The following is an 18,474-nucleotide window of genomic DNA, read 5'->3' as shown; positions in this document are numbered from 1 at the left end:
CACTACATTTGTGGTAGGTTTTTACAGAATAGAACTAATACAATTGTTCATGGCTTATTCAGGTTTTCTACTTCTGTCACTTTTGGTAACTTGCTTTTCAAGAGGATATATCCATTTCCTCAAAGTTTTAGCATCTATTGGCATAAAATTGTTAATAATATTCTCTTGTGATTCTAAAAATCTCTCCTGTCTGTAGTTGTGTTCCCTGTATTTTTATACTTTCCTGTGCATGTGTGTACACATGTATGCACACACAAATGTGTAAGTGTACATGTGTGCATGCATGCATATACTATGTTTATTTGTATATGTATCTTTTGTATGCATTGTACACTCTCTTTTTCTTGATTATTCTTGCCAGAAGCTTGTTCATTTGATTAAACTTTCAAAGATTCAGCTTTCTATTATTTCTCTATTTTCTATTTTCACCATGTCTACTCTTTATTATTTCCATTTTTCTACTTTCTCTAAATTTACCCTGCTATTCTTTTTTAAGATCCTTGGGACACAGCAATACTTGGTTTATTTATTTTTAATCTTTAAAAAAATAAAATCAGTTAAGTTTATAAATTTCCCCTAAGGCATCACTTGGACTGAACCTCACACATATAATATGTAGTATTTTTGTTGTTGATGAGTTCTAAATATTTGGTAATGTCTTTAATTAATGAGTTATTTAGTTGTGCATCTTGAAGATTTCTATAATGCAAGTTTTTTTAAATGTGGTTTTATAGTAGTATTCTTATTTAATTGGAGAAGTACGATAATATATGTTACTAAGTTTTTGAAATTTGCTGAGGCTTCTTTTGTGATGTAGGATATTTTCAAAGCTATTCCCATGTACTCCTAAAAGTATATATTTTCTATTTGTTAGGAACACATTTTGTTAGGAAAATAGATTATATATGATAGATAGATAGATGATAGATAGGTAGGTAGATAAAGGTAATATATGAAAGATATAGAAGATTAGAACAATAAGATGGATCAAGGTGCTAACTCTGTCTTGATCTTGTTCAGCCTTACTAAATTTTGGTGTTTAGTCTTTCAGGTTCTGATGAGAGCTTTGTGAGGACCTTCCACTATGTTGGAGGAGTTCTCATTCTTTTTCTTTATCTGTTTTGAATTTATGAGGTTTGGGTGCATAAAAATTAATGATGATCATATTCCTTGGTGTAATTTTGCTTTCAGTATTATGCATTATATCTCTCTTTAGCCTTAGGATTGTTTTTTTGCTTTAAATTATATTTTGTCTTTAGTGTTATATACCAACTTCCTTTTCTGTAGCATTTACTTAGTATATTCTTTTAAAAAATCTGTTTATTTTCAACATTTCTGTATTTTTTTTCAGATATGGCTTTTGTAGGTGGCAACTTTTTGAAAGTTGGACTTTCAAAAGCTCCAATCTAATCATGTATGATTTAATAGGAAATGAAAATTCATTTATATTTCTTATTATTACTTGTGTGTTTGGACTTACGCCTAATATCTTATTTTTTTTTTCCTCTTTATATTATTTCTTTGTTTTGGGGGAGTCTTTTCCTGACTTTTGTAGTGTGACAAAATATTCTATATTACCTGTTCCCTACATACCTTTTTCACCTCTGATGGTTTTTTTTTTTTTTTTTTTTTTGCGGTACGCGGGCCTCTCACTATTGTGGCCTCTCCTGTTGCGGAGCACAGGCTCCAGACGCGCAGGCTCAGTGGCCATGGCTCACGGGCCCAGCCGCTCCGCAGCATGTGGGATCTTCCCGGACCAGGGCATGAACCTGCGTCCCCTGCATCGGCAGGCGGACTCTCAACCACTGCGCCACCAGGGAAGCCCACCTCTGATGGTTTTGAAATAGACTGTATTTCTATCCGTTTACTGGATATCCTTAACATTTTAAATATATATTCATAACTATACATTTGTCTAACACAGAGGACAGAAAATTATAGCTCATCTGTCTGGCAACCTGTGCTTATAAAGGCTGGAACACAGCCTTGCCCATTCATTGACATAGTATCTGCTTTTATGCTACAATGATGGAGTTGAGTGGTTGTGACAGAGATTCTATGACTCACAAAGCCTAAATATTTACTAATGGCCCTTTTCAGAAAATGCTTGCCGTCCTCTGACCTAATACAACGAAGAGTGATTTAGCCTCTATAACATAATTTGATGCAACTACACATGGAACAGCCCCTTCTGTAAATATTTTTATTATTGCCTAGGTTGTTAGTTTTGCATGTAGAAAATAATGAAAAATTGGACATCATAGTTTTAAAAATCAATGATTAATTAAATTTAACTATTTAAAAAATTTCTGTGCCTACCATTGCTCTTGTATACTGTGCTTTCCCTTTAGGTTCAGTTCCCATGTTTTACTGAAGATCTGGGGTGATGACTTATTTTATCTCTGAAAATGTTTATTTTGCCCTCACTCTTTATTGACAGTTTAGCTGGATATAAAGTTCTAAGATGTCAATTATTTTCCTGCTGCTTTTTGGAGGTATTACTTAATTATCTTCTAGCATATTTTTTTTTTTTTGCTGAGGTGAAGTTTTCTCTCCTTTTAATTATTCTTTTTTCCCCTAGATATTTTATCTTTTCTCTTTCGTAGCCTTTAATGCTTTCTTTTTATGCTTGATATTCTGCAGTTCCTCACACCATTTCTAGTTGGATGTATTTTATTTACGTGATTGGTACCTTGTAATGCACTTTAAATTTGAGAAAGCAAATCTTTAATTCTGGAAATTTCTCATCTGTTATCTTTTCAAATGTTGCTTCTTCACCACGTTCCCTCTATTCTCTTTTTCTGGAACGTACATTTGATGTGTGTTAGATATATGATCTAACCTCCATATCGCTTAATTTGTCTTTCATTTTTTCCTTTGTCTTTCCAATGTCTGTGAGTGATTCCTTAGTACTATTTCCTAAACCATTAATACACTCCAACTATGTCTCCAGCCTAGAGTATGATTATTATTATTGATAATATTTTAATAACTATTTGTTTATTTCCAAAACTTCTAGCTAGTTTTTAGAATATCTACCTGTTTCTGCCTATTTTTGTTTCATAATTTGTTGATTTCATCTGAACAAAATTAATCTTTCAATAGTTGATTTTAGTGGTTGAATATCACTCTTAGTATTGGATTTTCTCACATGCTATGGAATTTTGGTTTGTATAGATTTTCTCGTTGCCCTTCTTTTCTTCTCCCCTGACCATTTTATCTTATTTTTTACCCCAGCTGCATCTCTAATTTTATTCCTTGCTGCTATGTATTTAGAGTAGGGGGACCACAATCCTTTTTCACCAAGCATCCAGGGTGCATTTTAAAGGTAGAGCCAACAGGATTGTTAGTGAATTGGATGTGGAGTGTAAGAGAGAGAGGAGTCAGGTATGAAGTCTTGGTTTTGGCTTATGAAACACTTGACTAGTGCTGTTCACAGAGAGGGGGGAATACTGGGGAAGGAGCAAGATTGAGAGAAAGAATAAAAAGTTCTCTAGTCACCATCGTGTAACAACTCTGAACTTAAAAAAGTACGTGTTTTAATATTTACATTAAAGTTGTAAAAAGAATTCTTTAGTTTTATTAATGTTTGATATGCTTTTTTTGCTATCCAAGTGGAAATGGTAAAAAAGGCAGTTGGATGGATATATGACCCAAAGTCCCAGACTTGAGTTAAAGGTGTAAATCGGGAGTAATAAGCATACCGCGGTGTTCAAAGCTGTTGGGCAGATCCTATATGGTGTGAGCCTTGAGGCATCTAATTTTTCAGTCTGGTAGAGGAGGCAAAGCTTGCAAAGAAGACCTAGAAGAGACTCCCAGGATGTTAAGAGGAAAATGAGAGAATTGACCAATGGGCAAGAGAAGAAACCATTTATAGAAGGAGACTTAACCATTGCAATTGGTGAGAAGCCTTGACAAAACATTTCAGTGGAATGGTGCGGGTGAGAACATGGTTGGACAAAGCTAAAGAGAGGCAGAAAGGTAAGGCAGTGGGGAGACCAAGGATTGACACTTTCAATGAGCTTTGGAGTGAAGGGAGCAGAGAAATGTGCTGGGGTTGGAGGCAGATATGGAATTTTCTGTTTTGTTTTAAGATGGGAGACGTTGGGGTATGTTCTTATGCTAAGGGAGTCCTCTGAGCCCTCTATTCACTTTCCCCACTGTTTGTTCCTGTGTTCTCCTGTGGTAAAGTGAGGAATAGGTCATGTGGCATCTGTTCAGAAGTCCCTCAAGTTCCATTCTACTCCCGCTCCTGCTATCACCACCTGTCATGAGGCAGCTTGGAGTGCAGTTGGGGTTGCTTGGGGACATGGTTCAGGCTTGGACTCAATTCAAGGACAGATTCAAGGCCTGGCCAGGGACCAGAGACCAAGTGTCCTCTCGGGGTGATGCCTGGAGGGATGGTTATGCTGGTAAAAGCCATTCCTAACATTGCTGGCGAGGACGTCTGAATTCAGTTCCTGGCCTTCCCTGCCTAGTACGCCGCCCCCGACCCCCACCCCCGTGCTTGGACAGCGGGGGACACAGGCACGAAGGTGTCACTGCTCTTGGAAGACAGGACATGGGTGGTGGGAGGGGCGTGCCCTCTTCTCAACTCCATGCGGAAGCCCTCACTTCCCCCTTGTCTTTGTTCCTGCCAGGATCCTCGCCACAGCTGGCACTGACTTTGACCTGCGAACCCTGCGGGCTGTGCGTGTGCTGAGGCCCCTGAAGCTGGTGTCTGGGATTCCAAGTGAGTCTGGCAAAAGCAATCAGGCCCAGCCTACCTGGACACTGACCTCTCTCCCAACCCCTGTCATGGCCAGTTAGGCCCTAACAGTGGGCCCTTTGGTGACTCTGAGCTCGCTGCCCTTGACCCCGGGGAACCAGGCACGAAGAAGGGAGGAGCGGCCCTTCTCCAGTCTCTCCCAACTCCGTGAAAACCCAGAGGGTAACTTGGCTTCCCTACGTGGAAGCTGTGATCCTCCTCACACACTCTGCTGTACTTCCAGCTCTTTGCTGCTTTTTCTGTGGTTAAAGGGCAGGTGAGAGATCGACCAAGGTGGTGGGGCAGGATGCCTGAGAACACATGCAGAGGCTGCAAAGGACCACCTGTCTTGGCTCAGGCTGGGCAGGGCTGTTGGGACCTGTGACCTGGTTAAGACATGCTCCGGGACTGGGCTGCTCAAGAGGCCACGCGAGGGCAGGGGGTGGCCAGGCTACCTCGAGAGCCGGGCACCGCCTGTGCCCGTGTTCCTCCAAGCCAGTGGAAGTTTGGGTTTCCCTCAGAGCCGGGGTGGCAGGGCCCTGAGGCTGTGTCGCCCGAGCCCACTGCAGGGAAGACCGCTGGCTGGCTCCATGTTCTGCCCTAAGACTCTGCCAGGCAAAGGCTCAGGCCTGTACCCAGGAGCTGGGGTGAAGCTGGAAGTGGGGACAGTGGGGTTCAGCCTCTTCTGCCCAGTTCCTCTGGTCTGGACATACTCATGCCCCACAGTCAGTGGTAAAACACTCCCTAGGAGTAGGCCCCCTGCTTTACTTTCCCTGAGGGGTGGGTCTGTCAGGAACCCCTGCTCTTAGTTCCCAGGATCCCTTGCTTGTCCCTCCCAGGATCCCCTGCTCTTAGTTCCCAGGATCCCCTGCTTGTCCCTCCCAGGATCCCCTGCTCTTCCCTCCCCGTATCCCCTGCTCTTCCCTCCCCGTATCCCCTGCTCCTAGTTCCCAGGATCCCCTGCTTTTCCCTCCCAGGATCCCCTGTTCTTCCCTCTCAGGATCTCCTGGTCTTAATTCCCAGGATTTCCTGTTCTTCTCTCCCAGCATCCCCTGCTTAGTTCCCAGCATTCCCTGTTCTTCCCTCCCTTGATCCCCCGCTCTTAGTTCCCAGGATCTCTTGCTTTTCTCTCCCAGAATCCCTTGCTTTTCTCTGTCAGGATCCCCTGCTCTTCCCTCCCAGCATCCCCTGCTCTTAGTTCCCAGGATCCCCTGCTTTTCCCTCCCATGATCCCCTGCTCTCAGCTCCGAGGATTCCCTCATCTTTCCTCTCAGGACTCTCTGCTGTTGCTCCACCCTGAGACCTGCATAGACTCAAGATCTCACCAGAACTTCATGCTGACACCGCCACACGCTGCTCCTCCCTTGAACTGGGACAGTGTTCAGTCCACTCCCCCTGCCCCGAGACCCTGTGCTTTGTGCCCCTCCCCAAGGACTCTCAGCTCTGCCCCACGCAGGCACTCGCTGCTCTGTCCTCCTTCCCTCAAGACTTCTTGCTTCCCCACCACTCCCTGCTCTGTCCCCTGCTTTGAGGGCCCAGCTCTGTCCTTTGGCCTCGTGGATACTCACTGCTCAACACCTTGCCCAGGACGCTCAGCCCTGCCCGCCCAGGCTCTTGCTGTTCTGTCCACGCCCCCAGCCCACTGCCTGCTCTGCCCACTGTGCTCTCTGACCTGCCTGCTTTGCCTGCTCTGGCCCCAGGTCTGCAGGTGGTGCTCAAGTCCATCATGAAGGCCATGGTTCCGCTCCTACAGATCGGGCTGCTTCTCTTCTTCGCCATCCTCATGTTTGCCATCATTGGCCTCGAGTTCTACATGGGCAAATTCCACAAGGCCTGTTTCCCCAACAGTACAGGTGAGGCCTAGCAGCGCTCCTCAGACCCAGATGAGGACCACAGACTCATTCATCCTGGAGAGATGCAGTGTTCTGGGCCCTGGCGGGCGGGGGGTGGGGATGCCCTCCAGATGCCAGACGAAGGAGGTGGACCCAGACAAGATAAACACAAACACATAAAATAATGTCAGATTGTAGTAACTTCTAGGAGGGAAACAAGAAAGGTACTTGCAGTAGAGTCATTTGGGGGCCTGCTTCACAGAGCGTGGCCTGGGGAGGCCTCTCTGCCAAGGTGACAACTGGACAGCCATCTGAGTGCCGTGAGGGGGGGCCTGTGCGGTCGCCTGCCAGACGGTCCAGTTACGAGGAGCAGTAAGTGTGAAAGGCTGGCGTGAGGAGCGCTGGGTGCAGAGGGGGCGAGAGGAGATTGGCGGCTACTGAATCTGCTCCTGTTGGCGAAGACTTAAAGGCTGTACCAGTCCTCTGATAGGATGAAAAGCAGCAGAAAAGAAACATCTAGTGAAAACGTAGCTTGGACTAGAATGCTTTCCTGGTATCAGAGACAAGCTTATCAGTATGTTTTCCTGCTGGCCTGTTACTGACGCACCGACGACGTTAAGTGGCATTTTCTTTTTTTTATTCCTTAAAGAAAATATACTTCATTTCTACAACTATAATATTGAATAAAATGATTATTTTTCACAAACCCCTTAACATTTTTTGGCGATGATGTTTCTGACCTTCAGAAGTTAACGTAAGATCAGGAAGTGAGATCCCGTAAGCTGAGAACTCTGGACAGCTCAGCTTTACCTGTGGTGAAGCAGTGGGTTCAGGCCGTGCTAGGACTCTGAGTCCAGGAGAGATGGTGGCTGGGGCCAGGCTGTTTGGCAGTTAGAAAGGGTCAGGTTCTGGGTCTATTTTGCATTGAGGCCTGCTGAGCCAACTGGGTTTTCTGGGCAACTGTACGTGGAGTAAGAGAAAGGGAAGAGTTAAGGGTGACACTAAGGTTTGTGTCTTTTTTTTTTTTTTTTTTGCCCGCATTGGGTCTTTGTTGCTGCGCGTGGGCTTTCTCTAGTTGCAGCGAGCAGGGGCTACGCTTCGTTGCGGTGCGCGGGCTTCTCATTGAGGTGGCTTCTCTTGTTGTGGAGCACGGGCTCTAGGCGTGCGGGCTTCATTAGTTGCAGCATGCAGGCTCCGTAGTTGTGGCTCACAGGCTCTAGAGCGCAGGCTCAGTAGCTGTGGCGCACGGGCTTAGTTGCTCCACGGCATGTGGGATCTTCCTGGACCAGGGCTCGAACCCATGTCCCCTGAACTGGCAGGCAGATTCTTCACCACTGCGCCACCAGGGAAGTCCAAGGTTTGTGTCTTGAGCTACAAACACGTTAAAGGAGAAAACCTGTGTGATCATCTCAATAAATGCAGAAAAAGTTTTTATTGAAGTTTAAATCATTCATAATTAAAAAAAACCTCTTATCAAAGTGGAAATAAAGGGGAATTTTCTTAAACTCCCTAAAATTCCCTGCAAACATCATACTTTGTCATAAGTTTTGTGAGCTTTCCCTTTAAGGTCAAGAACAAGATAAAGACACACATGGTCACTTCTGGTCCACGTAGCCTTGGTGGTCGCGGCCAGTAACGTGAGGCAAGAAAAAGCACCCTGTCAAGAATGTGAAAGGAGGAAAGAAAACTGTCATAATTTACAGAGAATGTGATTATTTACACCTAGACAGACAATGGCTTCCTGGTCTTCTTTATGAGCATTTGTTAAGGTATTTGGAGGGAAAGGAATAAACTTGTGTGATCCTCAGTTTTGCCTTCTAAGCCTGGGAGCATTTGCTTTCCATCCTAGCAATTCCTCAAAATTTCTCCTGTGTTGATAGGAGGGATTTTCCATGTGTGGTCATACATTTGTTTTTTTAAATAGTGTTTTCTATCCTTTCGTCAGGATTTTGGGAGTGGAGGGATTAACATGTGCTGCTTGCCCCCTTATCCCAGAGATTAGCCCTGGTTTTCTGCGATTTCTTTAACGTCTCTCTGTGCGGTCCCTGGCTGCCGGCTAGACTGCAGGCCAGCAGGAGCTTGTCCCCTTTGCTGGGGCCAGTGCCGTGAGGACTGGGCCCTGAAGCCCGGCCACGCTCTGGGCCCGTGTTGGTCGACCTGCCTGATGAGCACTGAGACCTCAGTGCTGAGTCCTGCTTGGCTCTGGCTCCAGCGTGACAGGCAGATCTGCCGTCGAGGGAGTCTGGGTGGAGGTCTGGCTGTGAGGGAGAATCAGGGTGTTGCTGGTAGGGAGAGTCGGAGGCTAGGAGTCTGTTGTTTTTGGTTTTAAGATGAATGAGTCCTCAGCATGTTTACATAGTGATGGGCAGTTCTAGTGGGGAAGGAGAGGTCGACCAGCAGTTTCTGAGAGGGTGGGTCTGAGGGTGGCAGGGGGCAGACCGTAGGCACGGGGACAGAGCCGGCGCAGGTGCAGGAGCGGCAGGGAGAGTTTCCCTCGGTGCCTGATTCCTGTCCCACTGTGATGAGGTCTCTGGGGCCCACAGTCCCAGCAGGGGGTGGAGAACGCGGTGCCTCTGAGCTCAGCTTTGCTCCCTTCTTCTCCTCGCAGACGCAGAGCCGGTGGGCGACTTCCCCTGTGGCAAGGAGGCCCCAGCCCGGCTGTGCGAGGGTGACACTGAGTGCCGGGAGTACTGGCCGGGACCCAACTTCGGCATCACCAACTTTGACAACATCCTGTTCGCCGTCCTGACGGTGTTCCAGTGCATCACTATGGAGGGCTGGACCGACATCCTCTACAACGTGAGTTCTGTCTTGGCCCTAAAGCTGCTGGGGCCCCGCTGACGCGGAGCTTCTGTTCAGCCCCAGGCTCCCTCCTCGCCCCACAGGATGGAACACAGGCTCCTTCAGGCAGCTCCGCCTCGGGGCCACTGACCCGGGTCCTGGAGTCTCCGGGACAGCTTTTCTTATGAGAGTAAAGCTGAGGGCCAGGTGGTGGAGGTCAGAAAAGAAAGTTCCAGAGAAGGTGCTCCTGCCGCCGCTGCTGACGATGGCCCACTGCGTGAAGAGCTTTGTCCCTGTGAGCTCGTAGACGATGGGAGAGAGGCTCGGAGAAGCTAGCCAGCTGGCCCTCGGCCCGAGGCAGCAGGTGGCTTGCCTGGTGAACAGGGGAGGAGCAGAGCTGAGCGCAGGGAAGCTTCCCTGACTGCGCCAGGGTCCTGGTGGTGGGAACGGGTGTCGTGTACCTTTGTTTCCTTCCCACTAAGTCTACCTGGTTCTCTTTCCTCCAGTGTTCCCTGTCGTTAGGAAGCCAGCCCGTCCCAGCAGTGTAGGGCAGTCTGGGGGTTGGTGCCTGTGACAGAAGTTGGGTGTAAGGCCCTCGGGGGCTTCCTGGTGACCCATCTCACTCCCGCCTCCCCTCCACCTGCGGCTCTTCTTGGGGGACCTGCCATCGACTCCTGGGCAGACCTCTCTCTCTTCTTTTTATATGATGACCCCCTCACTCCTACAGAGTTACCTTCTACCCCCTAGAGTCCTGTGAGCTGTGGGCGTGAAAATAATTAAGTTAGTGGAAGTAGAGAAAGAAGGTGCACTTGAAACAGGAAGTTTGGCAGGTCTGGCTGGTGGACTGCTGTGTTTTGGTAGCCAGAGGGTGTGTTGTGCTCGGGGGCTGTGGAGGGGGTGTCCTAGAGTGTGAGGTACTTCACTTTGAACCTGTCACTTGTGCGCTGAGGGTGGGGCTTGGGCCACCAGCCCCCGGAGCAACCACACGCTTCTGGCTTGAAGGTGGGCAGGAGGAAAGGGACAGCCTGGGGCCCTCTGCTCTCCGCCCCTGTGGGTCTCAGGGCTGGAAATCCAGCAGGCGCTCGGTAAGTGCTGACTGAGCAGGCGGATGGCAGAGGGCGAGTTCAGGAGGAGCCAGCCTGAGGTCCACTAAGCCAGAGCCCTCCTTGGAGCGGGAGTTGCGTCTGGTGACGGTCTCGTTTGATCGAGGAAAAGAGGAATGGAGACAAGGGCGGTGACGAGGAGCTTGGCTGTTCTCTCCCTACAGCCGATCCAGGAGCAACCTCCACAAAGACGAGCCCTCAGCACAGCTGGAGTGGGCCGCGTCCCTGCCAGGGCGCCCGAGCGGGGCGCCGCGTGAGCAGGTCTCCACAGCCCTTCGTGCCGTGGGGCTTGGCCAGGTGACTCAGCCTGGTAGGCCTGTGCCCCCAGGGGAGGGGTGGGCAGGAGCCAGACCTCGGGGCAGGAGGTGCCGGTCAGGAGGGGCCACAGAGGCTCACCCGACACGTATTTCCAGGGGACCCACTGGGTGCAGATGCTGCAGGCACAGTGGTGGCAGGAGGCCTTCAGTACATAAGGGCCTGGTAATGGCAAGCTGCTGTGAAGAAAACAAAGGCGGACGAGGGGCAGGGGCGACAGGTCAGGGGGCGCTGGGAAAGCAAGGCCTGGTGGGGTCTGGGAGCCAGACGGGCAGACGCGATGGCACGGTGCCGCAGAGTCTGGTGGCGGGGCACCGGGACGCAGTGACGGGCAACGCAGTGACGGGCGTGGGTCGTGAGGCTGGTGCCCAGAGCCGCTGGCCAAGAACTGTTGGATCCATCCTCCACACTGAGGGATAACAGGGCTGGTTGCAGGAGATCAGACAGGACTTTGGAAGAGGATTCTTTGGAGGGCGAGCCTGCCACTCCCCCCGCCCAGTGAGAGGGACGTTCGTGGTCCCCTCAGACATATGCTCCTTGACGGAGCCCGAGCGACGTGCCTTCAAGGGCTGGAGCCATAGGCCTGCCGCAGCGGGGCTGGTGGGGCAGGTGAGCACATCTGCAGTCTGGGGAGAAGCCAGGGCCCTTTTAAGTCCCGGCTGGAGGGAATGAGGGGGCGTCTCGAGAGAGACGCAGAGACCGACTGGTAAAACACTGGCGGTAGTGGGCGGGTGGGTCCTCAGCCTGGAGGAGAAGTGGTCTGTCTGGGTTTTGAAAAGTGTGGTCAGATGGGGTCCTGGAAGAACACACAGCAGTGCCGCCTGGTCTGAGAGGTCTGAGCACACAGCAGTGCCACCTGGCTTCGATAGCGTTGAGGTCAGTGACCCAGGAAGGAGGAAGGGTGTGTGGCGTCGGGAGCAGAGAGGGGCCACACCATCCTCTCCCTTTGAGAACAGCCAGCTGTGCAGGCCGGCTGAGGAGAGAAGATATTCTCAGTGTGAAGCACGTCAGCGGGGCCGGGACCCTTAATTGTGTTTTATACTTGAGGTGGCTGTAGAATTTTCTGTTACCCAGAGTTGTCAGAACAGTCACAGGACCGATCCACGTTTCCATCCCGGGCTATGTCTACGTTCAGTGTCGACTTAAAAAAATGCACAACGTGAGAGCTGCGCGTTAAGTTTTATTTGGGGCAAAATGAGGGCTGCAACCCGGGAGACAGCATCCCAGATCGCTCTGAGAAACGGCTCCACAGAGGCAGGGAGGAAGGTCAGTATAGATGTGGTCTGGGTGAAGGGGGAGTACATGCAGTCAAGCATTATTTTTTGTAGAAGGTTTCTGCTCGTCTCGTGCATGTCACTGCCAGTCATGAGGAGCAGACGTCGCCGTGAAGGATTTGAGTGCTTGTCTGGACACGAGGAGATACAAGAACTGGGCTCATAAAATTGTCTCCTGAAAATATCCATCTATCGGAAGACCTGTTCTGCCAGTGTCACCCAGAGCCCAGAGCGCCTCTGTTCAGCGTTTCAGGGGCTGTTGCAAGGCAGCAGCCGCAGCAGCACATGATTTACGCCTTGTAGAGGCAGCTGGCAAGTGACAATGGCGAGCGCCAATTTGTAGCTGACAAGAGGAACCGTAGGAGGTAAATAATGTGGGCTTATGGTTACATACGTGTGGTTCTGCATCCGTTCGTGGCACTAGTTTCGTAAAGACCCGAGGAAGGCGCGCTCAGATGCGCAGGTGCAAAGGCCCCGTCTTGAAGTTAGTGCAGACACAGCCTGCTCATTGGTGGCGTGATGTTTAATGTGAGAGAAAGAGGAGCCAAAGATAGCGTGACTGGAGCCGTTGGGAGAGGTGGCGCCTTGTATTGAGGAGGGGAGAATGGGGAGCAAGGTAACTGTGGATTTTTGTTTTAGCAGAGAGTCATGGTGGAAACTGAGAAGCCTGCTTTGGCCCTGGAGAGCCTTGGACAACTGTTTCATCCAAGTGGAGATGCTGAGTGTACAGTTGGGTATATGAGAGGGGGTTCGGGGGGACAGCAGGGCTGAGGGTTTGAAGTCATGGATGATGCTTAAAATTATGGGAGAGGATGAGATCGCTTGGGTGTGGATGTGTGGATGGAGAAGCAACGAAGGCTACAGACGGAGCCTTGTCTGAACCTTTGGCTGTCAGGAGAATTCCAACATTCAGAAATCAAGTAGGAAAGAAGGATCCAGCAAAAGAGAGCGAGGCGGGGACTTGCGGGGAGTAGGGACAGCACTGCAAGTGTGCTGCGTCTTGGGAGCAGAGCAAAGAGAGTTTCCAGAAAGTGACCGACCAGATCAGCTGTTGCTGAGAGGTCGCAGGCGCTGTTGGTAAACTAGACAAGAGCGTTTCGGCAGTGGGGATAAAACCTTGGAATGTATAGGTTAAAGGCAGGAGGTATGGAAGTGAGGACGGCAAGTATAGTCATCTCGTTCAGGGGGTTTCCCTGTGAAGTGGAGGAGGGCAAGAGGAGGTAAGTGCAGGGAGATGTGGGAATTGGCTTTTTTTTTTTTTTTTAATGAATTGTAGGTTCAAATGCAGTTGTAAGAAATAATGCAGAGAGAGCCCTTGTATGCTTTGCCCTTTTCCTGTAACGGTAACAACCTGCAGAACTAGGAGCTGCCGGAACCAGGGCAGCGACACTGCTACAGTCAAGGCACAGGACGTTCCATCACAAGGGATGCTGTGCCGCTCTTTTATAGCCACGCCCACTTCTCTCCTGCCTTCGCGCCTGGTAGCCACTGATCTTTGTGCCGCGTTGATAATTTTGCCGTTTCGAGAATGTTATGCAGATGAAACCGTTCCCTATGTGACCTTCGGGTATTGGCTATTTTCCACTCCGCATAATACTCTGGAGCTGCATCCGGATTATTCTGTGTGCCAGCAGTTTCTTCCTTTCTGTTGCTGAGTGGTGCTCCAGGTGTGGGTGGACTGCAGTGTTTAATACTCACCTGTTAACGGACATCTGTGTTGTCTCTGTTCAGGGTTATCAGGAATAAAGTTGCTCAGCACATTTGTGGGCAGGTTTTGTGCAGATGTAAGTTTTCTCTGGGTTAAATGCTCAAGGGTGCAATTTCTGGGTTGTATAGTAGTTGCGTGTTTAGTTCTTTAAGAAATAAATGCTTTTCCAGAGGCCTGTATTCTTTTGCATCCCCACCAGCAGTGTATGAATAATCTAGTTTTTCTGCATCCTCACTGGTATTTGGTGTTTTTAACTTCAGCCATCCTGACAGTGTGTAGAGACGTATCTCAGTGCACATCCTAATGGCTGATGATGTTAAGCATCTTTTCAGACGTATTTGCCGTCTGTGGGTCTTCTTCAGTGAAATGTCTCTTCATATCTTTTGCTCATGGTCTGGATTGTTCTTTCACTGTAGAGTTTTTATATATTCTAGATACATTCTAGTTCTTTGTCAGATGTGTGGTTTGCAAATGTTTTCTACTAGTCAGTAGCTTGTCTTTTCATACTCCTCACCTGGTCTGTGAAAGAACCAGCGTTTTTAATGTTAATAAAGTCCAGTTTATCAATTGTTCCTTTTGTGGATTGGGCTTTTGGCATCAAATCTAAGAACTCTTTGCCTAGTCCTAAATCTTAAATATTTTCTCCTATATTTTTTTCTAAAAGTTTTATTATTTTATATGTAAGTCTGTGATCCATCTTGAGTTAATTTTTGTATAAAGTGTGAGGTTTAGGTTGAGGTGCATATGCTCTCTCTCCGCCCTCCCTCCCTCCCCTTCCCCTCCCTGCTTCCTCCCTTCCTTCCTCCCTCCCTCTCTCTCCTTTCTTTCTTTCTTTCCTTCTTTCCTTCCTTCCTTCCTTCTTTCTTTCTTTCTTTCCTTCTTTCTTTCTTTCCTTCTTTTTACTATCTTTGCCTGGTTTTGTTTTCAGGGTAACACAAGCTTTATAAAATGAATTGAGAAGTAATTACTCCTCTTCTGTCTTTCTAGAAGAGACTGTGCATAAGTGGCGTTAATTATTTTTTAAATGTTTGGTAGAATTCTATAATCTGGGCCTAGAGATTTCTTTTATTTTTATTTTTTCATATCACACTTTTTTTATTCACCTACCATGAAATCCACAAAGTGGTGAATGGCTCAGTGCTTTTTGTATGTGCACAGGACTGTGCAACCATTACCATTACTCATCTTTGAAGATTTTCATCAACCAAAAAAGAAACCCTGTACCCATTAGTAGTCACTTCCCATTCCTCCATCCCCAGCCTCTGGAACCACTAATATATTTCTGTCTCTTTATATTTGCCTATTCCAGACATTTCATACAAATGGACTCATACAGTATGTGGGATTTGTGTTTCTAAGGTCCATCCATGTTGTAGCAAGTATCAGTATTTCATTGCTTTTATTATCAAAGATGATTCCATTGTGTGGATATACCATCTTTTGTTTGTATTTCATTGGTTGGTGGACATTTGGGTTGTTTCCATTTTTTTACATTATGAATAATCCTGCTATAAACATTTGTGTACAAATTTTTGTGTGGAATATGTTTTCATTTCTCTTAGGTGTACACCTAGGAGTGGAATTTCTGGGTCATATGGTAACTCCATATTTAACCTTTTGAAGAACTGCCAAACTGGTTTCCAAAGTGGTTGCAACACTTTACATCCCCACCAGGAATGCACAAGTGTTCCAAATTGTCCACATCCTCACCAACACTTGTTGTCTATCTTTTTAATTTTAATCATCCTAGTAAAATTACAATTTAATTTTAACCAACCAACCATAGAGTGAAGTGGTATTTAATTTTACCTTTGATTTGCATTTCCCTAATGACTTATGATGTAGAGCATCTTTTATACGCTTATGGCACCATTTATATATCTTCTTTGGAGAAATATGTATTCATATCCTTTGCCCATTTAAAAATTGGGTTATTTGTCATTTTATTATTGACCTACAAGGTTTCTTTTTATATTATGGACACTAGACTCTTACCAGATATTTCAGATTATTTGCAAATATTTTCTCACATTATGTGTGTTATCATTTCACTTTCTTGATGGTATCATTTGAAGTAAAAAAGATTTTTATTTTGATGAAGTCCATTTTTTTCTGTTTTTGTTTTCACTTTGTACTTTTGGTGTAGTATCTAAGAGTCCATTACCTAATCAAAGTCATGAAAATTTACTCCTATGTTTTCTCATTTTGGCTGGTAATATTTAGGTCTATGATCCATTTTGATTTAATTTTTGTATATGGCGTGAGGTAGGGATCCAATTTCATTCTTTGGCCTGTGGATATCCACTTGTCCCAGCACCATTTGTTGAAAAGACTATCCTTTCCCCATTGAATTGGCTTGGCACCCTTGTTAAAAAAATCAACTCATCATAAATGTAAGGGTGTATTTATAGATCATCAATTCTATTTCATTGACCAATGTGTCTGTCCTTTTGTAGGGGAAGTTTTAAAATCACAACATCACTTTCCTCAATAGTTATTGGACTATTTACCTATTTTGTATTGGGTGAGTTGTAGTAGTTTGTGTTTTTGGAGAAATTGATCCATTTCATCCATGTTGTCAAATGTATAGAGAGTTGTTTGCAGTATTCCTTCATTATCCTTTTGATGTTTGTTGGTCCTGTAGTGAAATCCCCTGTTTCATTATTGATATTGATAAGTTGTGTCTTTTCTCTTTTTTTCTTAGTCAGTATTGCCAGAGGTATGTCAATTTAACTTTTTTCAAAGAACAAACTTTTTCAAAAATTGATTTTTTCTATTGTTTGCATTTTCAACTTTGTTGATTTCTGCTTTTATCTTTACTGTTTACTTTCTTCTACTTGATTTGTTTTGCTCTTCCTTTGCTTGTGGTGGAAGTTTAGATTAGTGATTTGAGACTTTCCCTCTTTTGTAATGTATGTACTTAGTGCTATAAATTTCCTTTTTAGAACTGCTTTAGCTGTGTCTTTCAAATTTGATATCTTGTATTTTCATTTTCATTCAGTTCAATGTATTTTTAAATTTCCCTTGAGACTTCCTCTTTGATCCATGGATTATTTAGAATTGTTTGTTTACTTTGTGTTTGGAGAGTTTTCTATTGTATTTCTGTTATTTGTCTCTGGTTTGATTCTATTATGGTTAGAGGATCCACTAAATTTGAAAAAAATTCAGTTCTTTTAAATTTATTGAGACTTGTTTTACGGCTCAGGATATGGTCTGTTTTCATATATGTCTTGTGGACACTTGAAAAGAATGTGTATATAATGTGTTGTTGTGTATTATGTGTATAAATGTCAATTATACACCCTGTTGGATGATGGTGAGCTCTTTTATATCCTTGCTGATTTTCTGTCTAGTTGTCTTATCAATTTTTGAGAGAGAGGTGTTGAAGTTTCCAGCTATAATTGTGCATTTGTCTGTTTCTCCTTTCAGTTCTCTCAGTTTTTGCTTCACTTATGTTATAGCTCATTTGTTAGGCGTGTACACATTTAGAATTGCTATGTCTTCTTGATGAATTTACCCTTTTATCGTTATAATGTATCCCCCACTTTTCAAAAGTTCTCTTAATGCCACTTCACTTTTATGGAAGACCTACATTAATACCTGTTTCCACTAACCAAAAGAAATCCGTGGAAGATTTATGCTTTTATGAAAAAGGTGAAAAGAGAAAATAGTGTTCAACATTTCCTTTACGGTGAGCCATTCTAAAGGCAGTGTGCACCCCAAGCAGCAAGAGTGGCACTGCCAAGCTCCTTCCCTGGGAGCTACACTCATCATCTCAGCATCATATTGCCATAGCTCTGTTGTATCTGTGAGCATCTGTGTTTTATCTTATTTTCTGTATGTGTTAGCTGATGTGTCCTATGGTGATTGTTTCTTCGCTTTATGCCTTTGTGGCTTAGGAAAGGTTTCACAGGAACGCACTGCTTTCAAATAGTGGGGGAAACCTGTATATGTTCCTCTGTGTCTCTAGTGAAATTTTTTTTGTTCTGATGTCTACTTTGTCTGATATTTATTTTCTGATATTAATATAGCCACTACAGTTTTAATTTGATTTATGTTTATATGATACTTCTTTTTCCATATTTCACTTTCAACCTACCTAAATTCTTATATTTGAAGTGAATTTCTTATAGATAAAACATAGGTGGGTCATGTTTTTAAAGTCACTAGCCAATCTTTGTCTTTTAATTGGTGTATTCAGACCATTTACATGTGATGTAATTATTGATATGTTAGAGCTCACATCTGCCATTTTATTTATTTATTTTTTGTTTACTGTTTGTTCTGTTTTTTGTTTCTTTGTTTTCTTTTTCCTACCTTCTTGTGTATTACTTGAACTTTTGAAAAAATTCCATTTTGATTTATCTAGTTGTTTTTGAGTATATCTCTGTTTGGTCTTTTAGTGGTTGCTCTATATCTTATTCCAGTCTACTGGTGTCATAATTGTACCAGCTCAAGTGAGGTATATACACCCTACCTTCTTTATATCTCTTTACCCTCCCCCATTTATAAGACAATTATCTTAAACATTTCCTCTACATATGTTTATAACCACATCATAGCGTGTTATAAGTTTTGCTTCCACTGTCAAACATGATTTAGGAAACTCAAAAGGACAAATAAAATCTATTTACCCCTATTTTTACTCTTTTCATTGTTCTTTCTTCCTTCCTAATGGTTAACAATTCCTTTTTTAATCATTTCCTTTCTGCTT

At 45.4% G+C, this 18,474-nt stretch overlaps 1 protein-coding gene across 11 annotated transcripts in view; it reads left to right on the top strand.

Moving 5' to 3' along the window:
• The window catches only part of CACNA1B (calcium voltage-gated channel subunit alpha1 B), a 194,711-nt gene that overhangs the window by 35,474 nt on the left and 140,763 nt on the right, over window positions 1-18,474 (top strand). For all 11 annotated transcript variants that reach the window (XM_067742478.1, XM_067742476.1, XM_067742473.1 and 8 more), the window contains exons 4-6: window positions 4,641-4,732; window positions 6,448-6,600; window positions 9,188-9,378. In XM_067742478.1, the coding sequence (XP_067598579.1) occupies window positions 4,641-4,732; window positions 6,448-6,600; window positions 9,188-9,378 (436 nt within the window). The remainder of the gene's footprint in view (window positions 1-4,640; window positions 4,733-6,447; window positions 6,601-9,187; window positions 9,379-18,474) is intronic.

This window comes from Pseudorca crassidens, chromosome 7 (assembly GCF_039906515.1).
Source record: "Pseudorca crassidens isolate mPseCra1 chromosome 7, mPseCra1.hap1, whole genome shotgun sequence".
Lineage (NCBI taxonomy): Eukaryota > Metazoa > Chordata > Mammalia > Artiodactyla > Delphinidae > Pseudorca > Pseudorca crassidens.
Note: the sequence above shows the minus strand (reverse complement) of the source record. Positions and strands in the feature narration are given on the sequence as shown.